This window comes from Semicossyphus pulcher, unplaced genomic scaffold (genome assembly GCF_022749685.1).
Source record: "Semicossyphus pulcher isolate SPU_LCO1_2020_fin unplaced genomic scaffold, fSemPul1.0.p SCAF_8, whole genome shotgun sequence".
Classification (NCBI taxonomy): Eukaryota; Metazoa; Chordata; class Actinopteri; order Labriformes; family Labridae; genus Semicossyphus; species Semicossyphus pulcher.
Window position 1 is genome coordinate 5,984,700 of NW_027211759.1, and position 15,034 is coordinate 5,999,733.

Below are 15,034 nucleotides of genomic sequence, written 5' to 3' on the forward strand. Positions count from 1 at the left end.
TGTGGTCAACAACCTTCAGTGATTTGTTTTCTTTCTCCAAGGCAGCAATCTTTTCTTGATTTGCAGGTGCACTGGATTTCTTAAGTGTCTCGTTCTCCCTCTGCACCCTCTCCACGACCTTCTGCATCAGCTTGATGGTCTTCTCAAGTTCAGGCACTGTTTTACCGCTCTGACCAGCCTGATGAGGAACACATTATAAATGATTTTATGGTGGAACAGGCGGCTGAGGTGATTTAAATGTCATTATCACACGGCTGTGTTAAATGGTTCAAATTAAGGCATTCCGAGGTCTGTTATTCCTCGATTACAATCCATCGTTATGATGGACAGACCGTTGCTCAGTTCACTGGCTCAGGTCAGTTCAGATCAATGATTCGCAACGAGGCTGGATGCAACTGCCAAAAGAATCCCCTGAAATGTGATCGTAAACGTTCTACAACTGGGCCGTTCACATTAAAGCAACGCAATGCACGGACACAGCTGACCGTCTCCATATATAACATTAGTATTAGGCCTAGGTTACATGAATTAACTAGCTGGATTTCTGTTATTGTTATAAAGAGAAGTGGATGACAGTGACGGTGAGATGCTCACAATGTTAGCTGTAACACTGATTAATAAATGTTGAAGACAGAGAGTTTGGAAAGAGAGGATCTGGAGCCGTCTTTGGCTGCTGCAGCGCCAGAGAGAGGGTGGCTACGCCAATTTATGCTGTTTCCTGATTGGTTGAAGGGAAACAGGTACATCATTCAGTTCTAAAACTGCATTTGGAGATTTGTCCAATTCTGCAACTTCACGCAACGGCTTCAGACGCTCTGCAACTAACCAGCTCACACCGCTGCAATTTTCTCTGCAACATTCTAAAACTGTTTTGTTGCGTTGCGAATCATTGATCTGAACTGGGCTTAACTGTAACCATATCAACCTGCCGAAAGATGTCCGGTAAATTTGTCGTCGGCTTGTTTACAAAGGGAAAAAGGAAAGTGAGTAGGCGTGTAATAAGCGGGATAATGTGCAGTGAGCAGGTTGTTACCACGGAGAAACCCCTTCAGGCTGAGACAAAACCTGCTCACTATGCATCCTCCCTTACATGAACGTCAGTGGAGTTGGCGCTGTCAAATTCAGATTCTTTGTTTTTTGTTTTCTTGTTAGACTGATGACTTTTAAAGTCACTGGGAGTATTTTTATCTCATGTAAAGACATACAGTTGATTATCCTGTCTGACATTTCTGGGAAGATAACTCAGGTGAATTTAGGTTAACATACTCCGCATATATGAGCCAGCTTTTTCTCCACATCTGCCTTGTCCTTTTTTAGCACGCTGCACATCTCCTTAAGATCCGCCACTTGATTCTGTTAAAAGACAAAAACAAAATAATCAGATTAAACATCAACTAAAAACATCTGCTCCAACCTAAAGCAGAGTTAAGGTCCTCGTTTTGAAGTTATAAATTCCTTTAAGTTATTTAAATGCAGACGAACAAGACTTTATGACACACAGCTGATGTCAGTTTTCAATAAAGCTAAATTAGATCATTTTTATGTGTTATGTTTTGGCCTTTGAGAAAGGCGTGAGTAAGTACATTATTTAATAAAGATTTAAATGTCGAGAAAAAATTCAAGCTCAGGAAAATGCGCTCGTTCACCTTCTTGTCATTTTGCCAAGACTTTGATAAAGAGGATTAATACCAATCTTGTGTCTAAATACGAAGCTCCAGCCTGCAGCGTATTAGCTTAGCGCTCAGTCTTTCAACAGCTAGCCCAGCTGAGTTCTAAGGTAATTAAAATCTGCCAACATGTTTAAAGCTTCACGTTTTTGATGTGCACCAAAACTGACGATACCTTCATATTTACTGTACATGGCATGAGAATAGGATCAATCGTCTCAACTCTTGGCAAGAGAGTAAATAAGATACTATACATAATATAGTATGTACCCTGAGTCTTGGTAAGTCTTTGTTGGCCTGCTCCAACTGAAGGCGCAGCTCCAGGTTCTCAGACGCCAGCTTGAGGTTTTCCTTTTGGAGGTCCTGATCTCTCTGTGAGGGAGTGCCAGTGCCTCGTCCTGAAGTCTACAGGATGTAAAAGACACAAAATCAGCTACAGGAAATTATATAACACAACTGTGGAGCAAAATGTTTCTTCTTAAAGTAATAATCTCGAAGATTTTCATTTAAATAAATGTCTGTTAAGTCTCTATCCATCCGGTGATTGAGCCGATGGCCAACTGATGAAAGCCTTTGCATTTGCAGTATTACAGTCTGGGTGTCTGGGGTGACTTTCGCAGAAAGAGATCACTTTGGTTATGTTTGGCGCTGTACAAATAAAACTGACTGATTGATGACTACAGATACAACTTCAAAAATATGTGAAAATCCAAAGAAAAAGAAACAAACTCGACGCTCAGATGAAGCAAACAGTCTTAAAAGGAAAGCGACCGTCAGCCAGGAAAATCAAGAGTTACAACCGGAGCCAACCGTGGACGTCACACATGCGACACTGTCTGGATATCTGGGAAGTGTGCTCCAGCAGTTACCGTTTATCACCACAGGTGCCGCCAAAGAGAACGAAACTGAGATCTTCGAGATTACAACTTTAAAAACAGAAGCTATTTATCAATGCAGCTTTAAATTAAACCATGTTCTCTACCGACACACAATCGCAGACCATATTTAGTCTATAACAGACACTGCATATGAAGGAAACACCGACCAACACACAAACAAGCCACTTACTATTCACTGTTAATGCTTTGAGTTTTGCTCTGCCACATCTACACTATGCTATCACAGCACTACCACCTCAGCTGGGTGACTACAGAGGCCTGCAGTACCTTCAGATCTTTAAGAGATCGTCTTTCTCGTTTTCGAGCATGACTGTCCCTTTCGTTACTGATAAACCTCTCCGGCTGTTTGCTCAATAATGAGCTGGAATCTGCAGCTGGTTCTGCTCTGCAGGATGTTTCTGGATTATCTTCCTCCGTTGCCTCCTTTGTAGTCTCCACCTGGTCCTCAGTCTCATCTGGTTCTTCTTCCCTGGTTCCCATATCAGCATCTGGATTTTCATGATCCTGTTCACCAACAACCTCTTTATTTAATGTGTCATGTAGATCATCGCCGGTCAGTGCAGCAGCAGGTTCAGGGGATGACATAGCTGATCCCGATCTTTCTGATGTATCTCCAGGTTTGGTGTCACTTCCTTTCTCAGCCTCTGGCTCGTCATTTTCTTCAACCATAGAGACTTTAGAATCACCTTGGATGTCTTGTGAGCTTTCCAAAACATCTGCTTCTGTTTCTGCCTCATCTTCCTTCTCATGATATGTGTCAACATCTTTTCCGCTCACATCTGTTCTGTCAGCTGCCAAATCAGGACATTGTTGCTCAGTGCAGACATCCTCTGCTCCCACCAAGCTGCTGTGAGCTTCTCCAGCTACCTGGCTTAGTTCTGGCTCCCTCTGTTGGTCAGCAGGGTCTTCAGCAGGTTCAACACAGTGATGGCAGGAGTCAGGAGGACTTGGTGAGGCATTCCCTTTGCATGACCCATCTGTGACATCAAAAGTTACAGAACAAATTCCCCTCAAAGCATGGGAGGAAGAGCTCTGTTCCTTCACAGGTAATGAATCAGATAACATCCAGTGCCAGGGGAAAAGAAGAGACATAAAGAAAGAGAGTGAAGAATGATGAATGGAGAGAGAAAAAGGAAAACATCTGGAACATCCCGAGAGGTAAAAAAAGTACATTAAGTGAATGTACTGTGAGCTACCTACAATTCAAACTGGCATAAATGATAAACTTTCCGAACTTTCATTATCAAATAAGGATATTTTTAACTAATCGATTAAAAATTTCATCAATAACATGGCATGAAAAAATTGTTACAAATTCCCATCACAAGTTCCGGGAGACAAAAGTGATGTCTTCAAATTGCTATTACTGTCCAACCAATCTTGGAACCCATCGGCTATAGTCTGACGGCGATATAGCCTCTGGGGACAACGGTGAACATGTTGGGCATGTCCAGTTTAGCCAGCAGTTAGCGATAAACGACTTCCTTTTCTGCATGTTGCATTGTTTACAGTCAAAAGTGAAGATAGATATGTCTAGATATGTCTGCACAATATACGCTGTCATTTCTTAGTTCATTACATCCTCTGAAGGAGCGCCCGTTCATCTGTTTGTGCTGAGTCTTACTGTAAATAGTAAGTTACACAGATTTTCTTGTGATTTACTTTATTAATTAAAAGTTTGTCGAAATTTCATGATGCAGATTTGTGAAAAGTCAAAATGAAGCTTTGTCAGGTCTGTCCTCAAGAGGAGAAGAAAACTACTTTTAAAGAGCTCGTTTGTTGAACGGAGGTCGGATCGATCATTGCTGGTGCATTCAAGGAAGTCGGAAAAAACGGCTTTCGCGACACAGCATCAACTGAATTTATCTCAAGTTGAATTTTTGAACCAGAACAGATTGTTAGCTGGACTTGCTGCAGATGTCTGTTTATAGATTAATGAGAAGCTAAATCGTTGTCAGATGACGCTGATGGGAGCCGGGATGTCATTACGGCGCATTACGTTCCGCCTGCTTTTGATCTCCACACGGACTGCTTTTCCTGCATACGCCGCAGCCTGTTAATACGTGATTGATCAATATTACTTGGACTACAAATCAGCCTCAAGGTTAAATTCCGCAAAACAAAAAAACTGAACTTAACTTTAAACCTAACGCCTTGATTCTGCATTCAGCAGGTCAACAAAAACGTACAAGAGCATCGAGATTGATGAGACCCAGCTTCAAACTGTTCTGATATACACATTGTTTTTTACTGTATAAATAATGTAAACTCAGCACATTGTAAAAGGGGCCTCCTGTCCGCCTGCTTTTGGTCTCCACAGGGACTGCTTTTCTCAGCCTGCTGATAGGTGATTGGTCAATATTACTCGGACTACAAGCATACTACAAACAGAAAACAGAACACTTGCCATCCCTACAATCCACGTCCCTGCCAACAGATTCTACATTTCTATGTGGAATCTGTAAATAGAGATTACTGTCTTACCAACGGTTGAGAACCTTAGAAGTACATTTTAAAGTAAAGAAACATACATTGTCAGTGAAAATTATACTGATAATTGAATTGCCTCATGGTTGTGCACCTCTGCTTAATCATACTTGAACTGATACTTCACAGAATTGCGAACGATGTTTGTGTCGAATTTGAAGAAATTCCCTCCAGGCAGTTCTAAGATATCATGATCATAAGAAAGGCCATCAAAGTGTTTTTCCAGGAAAACATAATGTGATAGTGGAGCCGAACTATGTCCTTTTTGGTCCAAAATGTAATCAATTTAAAATGTTATCCTTCTCGACGTGTGTTATTAACTCTTGACTCCTGGTAAAATACACTTTGAGAAATCAAAGAGACATTTGACCGCCAGAATCGTATCAGCTCATCCTCTCCCACCGCATTTGTGCCAAATTTTAAGAATGGCCCTCCAGGCTTTTTGAGATGTCGTAGTCACAAGAACAGGATGTACAGACAGAGTGATGGACAAACATCCTTAAAACATTATCCTTCTGGCAGCAGCTGTCAACGGCATAGAGCCATACAGACACCTGATCAATCAAGTGTGTCAAAGCTAATAGGATATTAGGTTTAAGAACTTACAGATGGTCTTGAGGGGGGCTGTTTGGATATCTGGCTCTCTAAGGAGTGCAGCCTCTCCTCCAGGTAGCGGTTCCTCTGGGTGAGGCTCTCCATGGTGTCATCTTGAGGTAAAGCCTGGTGCTGTCTGCAAGTTCAAGATCTGAAGTTACTCAACCTCCTTCTATAAATCTTTCAATTTAAATAAAGAGATTTGGGATAATTATAAAAGACTGGAGAACCACACAGTAGAGGTTTAGGAGGGATTTTGATATCAAAGTTTTGGGGACAATTTACAGGTACGAATCCTTAAAAAAAGATTTAGTTTTTAACATACATTTCTCCAAGGTAAAAATAAACATGACTGTGTTTTTGGTGATGTACAGAAAAAGAAAAAAATATATATAAAACAGTAGAAATAAAATAAAATGTAGATTTATGAAAGAAAGAAAACGTGAATAAAATGCTAGTGCCTTTTCTGTCACATGAGTTTTAAGCAGGCGAGCACCTTGGGAAAATTGAGTCCTTATGCGCTTCTAAGATTTTTAAATAAGCCTAAACAAGGGGAGCTTGTTTAGCTCAGTTGGTAGAGAAGGCGCCCCATATGCAGAGGCTACAGTCCTTGACGCACTGATCGCAGGTGCCCACTCTCTACTCCCCACATTTTCTGTCTCACTTCACCTGTCCTATATAATAAAAAAAAAGGCAAAGAAAAAGGCAAAAAAATAAATAAGCCTAAACAAGACGAGACACAGCAAAGATTTGTAAAGACAGGAAGTTACTTGATGGTGAGGATCTTTGTCTCCAGGTCTGAGTTCTTCTTCTTCAGCTCCTCCATCTCCTCCTCCTGGGACCGCACCCCCACCACCTGATCAGCAGTCACACCTCGAGCCTTCATCTTTTTCTGCAGTGCACTCTTCTCTCGTTCCAGTCTGCAAACACAATCAAACAGAGTAGAGATAAAAGGGCTGCCACAGAACGTGCCTAATATATCGGTATCGAAATCAGCAAAAAGGGTTGGAAAATATCGTCATATCCGACATCGGCAAAAAATTCCAATATCGTGCATCCCTAGCATCAGCTGACAGGAAACCAATTCTTGTCATTTGCTTGCCGCCAGTGGCAACTTCTTTTAAATATGAAAAATAGGAACAGCAAAAAGTAAAACATGCATCGCAACAAGACTAGGTCAAAACCTTGTATGTGCGCTTTTGTGGGCAACATGTTACAAGGACTGTCCTTATGAGGCCGATGACAACGTGTTTGAAAGCAGGTGCGCGCTGCAGACGCAGGTGAGGACAGCGGACGAGCAGCGGAGGAGCAGCCCCGCCTACTCCTCGAACAAAGTATCCAGAGCCGTATAGACAGAGAGTCGTGTCAGTGGAGGTCCAATATGCTCCATGATCCACCATTGCGATGTCGCAACTCTCTCTCTCTATGGCTCTGAAAGTACCGTCACTCACTCACTCAGTCAGTCACATACAGACCCATGTGTAGGGCTGACTCGGTAGTCAGCCATCAGACACGTGCTGCTCTTCGATATCTTTTGGGGGGGTCATGCTGTAAGAAGCTAATACTTAGAGGCACACCAGCACTGTGGTCTCTCTTCATTACCCACCGTGGTACAGGTGAAGCCCAGGGTCTTTGTTTTAGTAGTTGTGACATTTGGTATAGATCCATCGGCAGCACACACACGCATTTCACAAAATTGGCCATGCTTTGCTAGCAGCAGAGAACTGTGTGCATTGTTTTTATTGAGCCTTGCCGTGCCCACTAACCCTACCCCTAACCGACTGGGCATCACTGGGTTAGATGAATGAATATGAATGTAGATGGACAAGCTTTAAGTGACTTGCTGGATTCATTATTGAGGGAATCCAGAGTTTGTGTACCCTCAATTCATCGTACAGTAACGGTAACAGTAGTTCAACCGTGATGTGATAAGAAATGATGTTAAGAAATGAAACTTCATTTCTGTAAAGTATCAGATAAAAAAAAGTATTTTATGCTATGTTTTCATTATTAAGCTGACTCATAGTTTCATTCAAACTTTGAGTTTTAGCAACCACAACCTGATGCCTGTTGTCAGCCAGGCAACCACTTTCATAAGTTGGTGTTGAGCCCTGTACAACCCATCAGAGGCCAATTTTATGATTAACCCGCTGAAATGTTTAAGAAACAAGACTAGACGAAAACCTAGTATGAGGCTGACCACATCAGGTCAATGTGCAGGCTCTATGGCTCTCTACGGGTTGTCTCTCTCTACGGCTGTGAAAGTGCCGTCACTCACTCACTCAGTCAGTCTTTTACAGACCCATGTGTAGGGCTGACCCTGGCTGTCAGCCAAAAATGCCTTAAGAGGTGATGTCTGAGCCACTGTTGTAAACTGACATGTATTTCCATCTCTATAACAGAAGGATTTATAGATGGGCAGCTGTTTGTTTGCATTGTGTTGTGTTGTTTTTCTGTCTGTTTACAAAAGAAATAAAAACCAGGAATTTGAAGACTCTGCTACTGGCTCTGGAAAATAATAATAAGCATTTTATAATTATCATTTTATAGACAAAATAACTGATTAGGAAAACATTCAGCAGTTTAATCAGTAATGAAAAACAATAATAATACAGAAGCCCTAATTATGAGGATTTTTATAATCATCAAATAACAGTTTAATGGCCTGTAGAACCAGTGTTGAACTATGTACTGGCTGTATTTCTGAAAACATCAGTCCCTCATGCTATCAGCAAAATGTTCCGAGAAGCTTAGTGTAGATCAAAGCTGTCATGAAAATGAAAACTAATGACTGTGGTGTAAACAGTCCTGTGTGATGTTGTCTCTGACCTGCCATACAGGTCTTTAAGCGTGCTGAGCTGTTTGCACAGGGATTCATTCTCTTGCTCCTTCTCCTTCAGTGAAGTCTTCATCTTCTCCATCTTGGCCTGCCATTTCTTTCCCTCCTCCCAGCGCACTATTTCCTCTTTGGTCTGTCAAAGTGAACATGCAGCAAATCATAAAAAGGCCAATGAGAAAATTGCGAATAACGTAAAACAAAATGTTGATCGAATTGATGATCAAACCTTTCCAGGATAAACCTTCACATGTTCTTTGTCTGCACTTTTCTCCAGGTCAGACTCCAGCCTCCTGATCTTCTTCTGCAGATTCTCGACGGTTAGCCCCTGCCCATCTGATTTTGCTTGATTCTAATCAGGAAATACAGAGAAATGGATTTTCAGTGGACCTCACTTTTCTCAGACAGGCCAAGGATATGGGCACAGCACGTGGCATCGTAATGAAGATGAGTGACAGGGAATGCAGCCTGCCAAGTCCTGAGACAAATCTGGACTTCTCAGAATCTCACTGGTTCAAAGAATACCTGAATAACCACACCAACGTTGATCTACTGGAGGAGTTAATCTTAGAAGAATGTGGGTTTTATTTCTAGCTGCCTTGCTCAATTATTTTTAATTGCCGTGAGAGCTTAGCAGGGTTTTACATGCCCTGCAGTTATATTTTTTATCATGTTTCAAGGTCTGAATGTCTTGACTGAGTCAGGGGATGCTTCCTGTCTCCACATGATGTTATGCTGATAATGGAGGAGTCTGTCATGGGGCTGTTGTTCTACAGCTGCAAGAACATGAACAGCAAAAACAAGCAGCTCAGGATTAAAGTCAAACCAGGCTGCATGCTTCCTTACAAATCAGTTACTTGTGCTGCTTTTCCACACTTTTGCTCCACCCAACTCGCATGGAACTTTCTCTACTTGGTGGTCCTCTGCAGATTGTAACTGCTCACTGTAGGCGGTGTTCTAAGCTGAGCGTCAATTTGAAGCCAGGTGAAATGACTCGGGCTGTGTTCGAAATGCCGTACTATATACTACATGCTATTTGTGTATGTAATATGGAGGAGCTTTTCAGATTAATTTTGCAGCATGCTACACCAGGCGGAAGTAAACATAACCACCGCTTCTTCAGCTACAGCGCCCCCTTCTGCTGGAATGCTGCTGCTGTCCGTCATTTCAACTGCCGCTGTGACGTTCCAGCGCTTTGCATTGTGGGATACAGTAGGCGAGGCAGACTGGTCCGATGCATACTGGAGATCTTCTCCGAATCAGTACGACACGTATTTTTGGCATACTGCACATTTTGCTTTTGTTTGCATACTGCAGACTACATTTAGGCCGAATCAGTACGTACTGCTGGCATAGTATGGCATTTCGAACGCAGCACGTGTGTCGCCTTTCACAGCTGTAAACCTAACATGAGGTAATGTTCTCCATGAACTTTGGCTTTGTACATTTGGGGGGGAATTCACAGAAGGATTGCGCGGCTTTTGCGCCCGCTAAACCTGTCTGCAGAGAGCTGGTGGTAACTGTGGCGCAGTATTATAAGGGCTGTCACGGTCTGAGTTTCCAATGATCATGACAGTCTGTTAATAATAAATTGTCATTATTAATATGATCGTGAGATCAGTCAGTCAGCACACGGTTATGCAGGACGGGGATTATTATATGGACGAGCTGCTATTGTGCTCTTGTTTAAAAACTGAAGCTGCGTTACAGAGAGTGAAACTAGTAAACACCTGTTGAGTCTGGACTTTACAAAAACTGTTAAAAGAGCTGCCCCCTCCTCTCCCTGCTCATCATCAATCTGTGCATGGAGGTTTATGCTAAGGATCTATGCAGTGTCGAGTGAGGAGGCAATCAGATGAGCATTGTATGAAACTGCTTCAAGCAGCACTCTGAGGGCCACGCAGCCAATCGGGGGCCTGGCATGTGTTCTGAATAAGCAAGTAATTCGACATGGGCAAGAGCTTAATCAATGAGCAGCATAGAATTTAGAGAAATACATTTAGGAAATGTGTATCCCGTGTTTTCGCCGAAGGATGGGTTCCAAGCGAGTCGAGTGCAGTTGAGCCCACCTTGCAAATTAATTAAATGAGGCACTGCTGTGTTGAAACCACTTTCAGATATTTACCTGTAAGGCGTTGCTTAGTCTCTTGATTTGTTGCCTCAGCTCCTGGATCTCCTCCTCTTTCCCCTCCTTATCAGCCTGCAGGTGTTTCAGGTTTTTCTGAGTCCTCTGGAGGTCGTAGTTCAGGCTGTCCACTTCTTCTTTCAGGGTGTTCTCTCGGCCTCTGGCTGCTCTGACAGAGTCCTTTGCAGCTTGAAGTTCTTGACTGAGTTCTTGTACCTGCACCTTTATAGAAGAGATATTTTCCAGTTTAAAATATACGTCTGGTGATATTCCTTTGATTTATTGTGACCGTGCTGTTTCCATAAATATTCACTAGTACACCAGATGTGTGATTGCTAAAGGCTAAAAGCAGTGAGGTGCAGCTTTCTGAGAAATAAAACTTTTGTATATGACTTCCTTTTACATGTTTATGTCTTCAGAGCATAACCAACACATTGTTGGTTCTGGTCTTTTTGTGGGATGCAAACACAAAAATACAGAATACAGCTGGACTTAATGGTTGGTTATTCCTATGGTATGTAACCGGCTGAAGTTATTCTATAAATTCAAGTGTAGTCTTCAGGCCCGGGAAGACCAGCTAATAAATGCAGATTGTCTCTTTGCCCATTGCCAGTGGAGTATACACCTTTCGATCTCTTTTCTGCTGTGTCACCATCTGAAGAGTGTTAACATTAGTCGCCCTGTCGCTGTATTTCTTCTTCCCCTCGGATCAGAAGAAGCTCTCTCACCTCGCTGTCTTGCCAGTGTTGCTGCATCTTCCACGAAATAAAGAACAAATTCCCCGTTGTATGTCGGAATTTCAATGCACGTCATAGCATTGCGCTGGAAAGGGGGCGGAGATTAGCGTGTTGACTCGGGTTTTGTGTTCCCATCAATGCCGATCGGAGCCGAGGTGATAATTACCCGGGTCTGCTGCTGAGTCATTTAACCCGGGTCTGAAACTTTCCCATTATTCAAAAAAGCCGGATGTTAGCTGGTTTTTTGACCAGTGGGAAAGGGGCTTGTGTCCGTTACTTAGCTCAACAGTTAAACATAAATGATGTAATGAAAAAAAACATGCATGAAAAACAAGTGTCTTATTCTTATGAAGGGGTCCCACCTTTAGGTCTTTGGTGTGTCTGTCAACCAACATTTGTACATTGAGATTCTCCCTCTTCTGTGCAGCGTTGGCTATGACCTGCTGCTCAGCAGCTGACGTCATCTCTGCCCGGAGTTCCAGCAGAACTTTACTGAGAGCCTGAAAACACAGGAAGCAAAGAGATGTCAGCTGCGATAAATATGATGAGAGCAGGAGCCCGACCTCATTTTAAGATTTATGCACCGCCCTTCATTTCTTCAAGGACTGCTTCCTCTTTCCCACACCACTCTTGGTATGAAATGTTTTTTGCATGGCGGGAAGATGAACAAAACTGCTGTAGTTTTGACAAGTTAAACTTTGGTGTAAAAATGTATGTATCATTAAAACACTTTGGGCACATTTATCAATTGTAAAACAGACATCCAGATCAGCAGCTCTTATTTGCTATGCATGTAAAAGGCTGTGGCAGCAGGATCATTTCAAACTTGGTTCACATTTTAATAAAAACACACACAACAGGGTACCAGTCTGTAAATCAGCAAACACAGAGACAAGACACACACTTGGGATTCATTATTATGAAGACTATAAAGCACCAAATCCACCTATCATCTTTGGATTAGGCAGAAACGGAATCACTCAAGGGAAACATGCCAACTGCAAACATTTCCTCGTCCCCCCCAAGCCCAAAAGATGAACGTGGGTACACAGCAAACACTGATGAAAAGAAATGATTGAGGATATGTACGTGATAAAAGACCCACCTTGAGCTGTTTCTCCTTCTGAGTGAGCTGTGCCTTCAGTCGTTCCACCAGGTTCTTCATGGTGTTGCTGGGGGAGCGCACGTTGGCCTCCTTCTGGGCAGCCAGCTCGGACTGGAGGTAGTTTATCTCCTTCTCCATCTTGGCGATCTGACTACGCTGATCCTCAGTCTCTCCGGTCAGAGCTTTAACCTGGGCAGCATAATGCTCCTCCAACCTGCAACACATATTATTAAATCACTCTCCTTTCAATAATGTACGAGTGGTAAAAAGCATAGTGTAACACATTGCCCACAAAAGCCCTGATTTTCGGATCCTTTTTGCAACATGTAGGACAATATTATTACCAGGCAGGGAGATAGGTCTTGCATGCAGTTGTATTTTCCCTGCTTTGGAGGTCTTTGACACACAGACTGATAATTCTATTACACATAGCATTAGAGACCAGTTATTAAGTAGTTTTGACACAAGTGGGACGATAGTTGTGCCAGGGAATTTACTTCAATATACAGTATGGATTCAACCTGTCCTTTGAGAGACTGCCGCTTGTACTGCAACATTCATGTCAGTGGGTTCGTTCTCATGTTGCTGAAATGACCCATTGCACTATTGAACTCTTGAAAGCCCCGTTTAATCTGCTTTGCTGGAGCTGCTTTTTATTAAACTTTTAACCCCATTACATCCGGTTTCCTTTTATTACCCCTTAAGTCGCTTTAAGGATGTTAAAATCATCTTATTCCACACTGTCAGACAGTATCAGCCTCTTCTACCTCTTCTCTTGACAAAACATTGAAATTATAAAGCCAAATGCTGCATGACCCCAGACAGAAAGCGGAGACTATGAATCGTGTTCTGATTTATGTGCATTTAGTTCAGAAAAAAATGACATCTTGGACTTCTTCAGGCTTTGTCTCGGGAGCTGAATTGTGCCCTAACACTGACCTGCACTCACTGACCTATAAATTATATAAGGCTTATCACACATTAGGTGTAATCCTGGCTGAGATCCCAATTAACCAATTGCTTACAGTTGCATTGGTTCTGCACATTTCACACTTAATCTGGGGTTAAAGCTGGGGTAGGCAACTTTGAAGAAACCAACAGGTGTAGGCTAGATTTTGAAAGTACCAAAACGGACAAAGACATGAAGGTGCGCTCGCTCACTTCTGGGGCGAGATGAGAGAACATATCTATTTAAATATTTAAAGTGATAATCTCGATGATTTTCATTTAAATAAATGTCTGTTAAGTCACTATCTATCGCCAAATGAGGCAACACAATGGTGATTGAGCCTATGGCCCACTCATTAAAGCCTTTGCATTTGCAGTATTACAGACTGGGTGTCTGGTGGTCTGCCAGAGAGGGGAGCTAAGCAGCTGCTTTTCTGGTCTCTGCAAGTGTTGCGAGTAAACATTAATCTAGTATGGCTGAACAAACAAAGAAAAGATTACTCACTTTGACATCTCCTCAGTGTGTTTCTTAGCCTGTGTTTCCATCGCGCTCCTCTGTCGCTCCAGATTAGCAGATGTCCGATTCAGCTTCTCTGTGACGGAGGAGAGCAAGATTTCCTGATCAGCCACCTCCTGCTCCAATTCTGCCAGACGCTCCAGATGCTTGGTGGTCGGCACTTTGAGAGTGGGCTTCTTCATCAGTGCCTGGACAAAGAAAGGACACCGCTCAAAAGGAATAAATAACACTTCAGCTCAAAGAGTTATGGAGGAACATTTTTCCAATTTACCCTCAGAAAATGTGATAAAAGAGGACATGGACAGACTTGTACCAGTGTTGTTGTGAGCCTTAGCTAAAAAAACAAAACAGATATGGATGCATGCGTACCATCGCTGTCTTCCTAAAGTTGTCCAAGGAGGTGTCCGTTTGCAAGTCCAACTTCTGATGCAGAATTCGCAGCTCCTCCTGGTGTCTCTTTATCATCTCCTCTTGATCCTGGTAACAACAAGGTGTGTTGTCACCACCTCATGGTTGTATGCCTCCACCAACAAGTCAAGTTGCAGTTAATCTCTATTTACAGATTCTACATAGAAATGTAGAATCTGGGACGTGTATGTTAAGAACAGCAAGTGTTCTGGTTTACGTTTATACTACACTTGTAGTCCGACTAATATTGACCAATCACTTATCAGCAGGCTGCGGCGTATGCAGGACTAACAGTCTGTGTGGAGAGCAAAAGCAGGCGGGACGTAATGCGCCTTATTAATCTCTATAAACAGACATCTGCAGCAAGTTCAGCTAACAATCTGTTCCAGATCTAAAATTCAACTTGAGATAAATTCCCTTGACGCCTTGTCACGAAAGCCATTCAGCGTTTAGATTTCCCGACTTCCTCGAATGCATTAGGGATGATCGAGCCGACCTCCGTTCAACAAACGAGCATTTTAAAAGTATTTTCTCCTCTTGAGGACAGACCTGACAAAGCTTCATTTTAACTTTTTACTAATCTGCATCATGATGTTGAAAGACCGTTAATTAAAGCAAATCACAAGAGGAACGGTTTCTTTTTTTGTGCAATGCAGCACGTGGAACAGGAAGTCATGACTGGAAGTTGCTTATCACACCATCGCTCCCAGA

The 15,034-nt window shown here is 42.5% G+C and overlaps 1 protein-coding gene across 3 annotated transcripts in view; it reads right to left on the reverse strand.

The window, feature by feature from the left end:
- The window catches only part of cep290 (centrosomal protein 290), a 45,875-nt gene that overhangs the window by 2,823 nt on the left and 28,018 nt on the right, over nt 1-15,034 (reverse strand). For 2 of the 3 annotated variants that reach the window (XM_069686181.1, XM_069686179.1), the window contains 12 exons: nt 14,285-14,392; nt 13,904-14,103; nt 12,451-12,664; nt 11,708-11,845; nt 10,609-10,830; nt 8,713-8,835; nt 8,477-8,619; nt 6,418-6,567; nt 5,660-5,783; nt 1,938-2,072; nt 1,267-1,353; nt 14-178 (listed from right to left, as the gene is read on the reverse strand). In XM_069686181.1, the coding sequence (XP_069542282.1) occupies nt 14-178; nt 1,267-1,353; nt 1,938-2,072; nt 5,660-5,783; nt 6,418-6,567; nt 8,477-8,619; nt 8,713-8,835; nt 10,609-10,830; nt 11,708-11,845; nt 12,451-12,664; nt 13,904-14,103; nt 14,285-14,392 (1,809 nt within the window). The remainder of the gene's footprint in view (nt 1-13; nt 179-1,266; nt 1,354-1,937; nt 2,073-5,659; nt 5,784-6,417; nt 6,568-8,476; nt 8,620-8,712; nt 8,836-10,608; nt 10,831-11,707; nt 11,846-12,450; nt 12,665-13,903; nt 14,104-14,284; nt 14,393-15,034) is intronic. The other variant, XM_069686180.1, reaches the window with a different exon arrangement.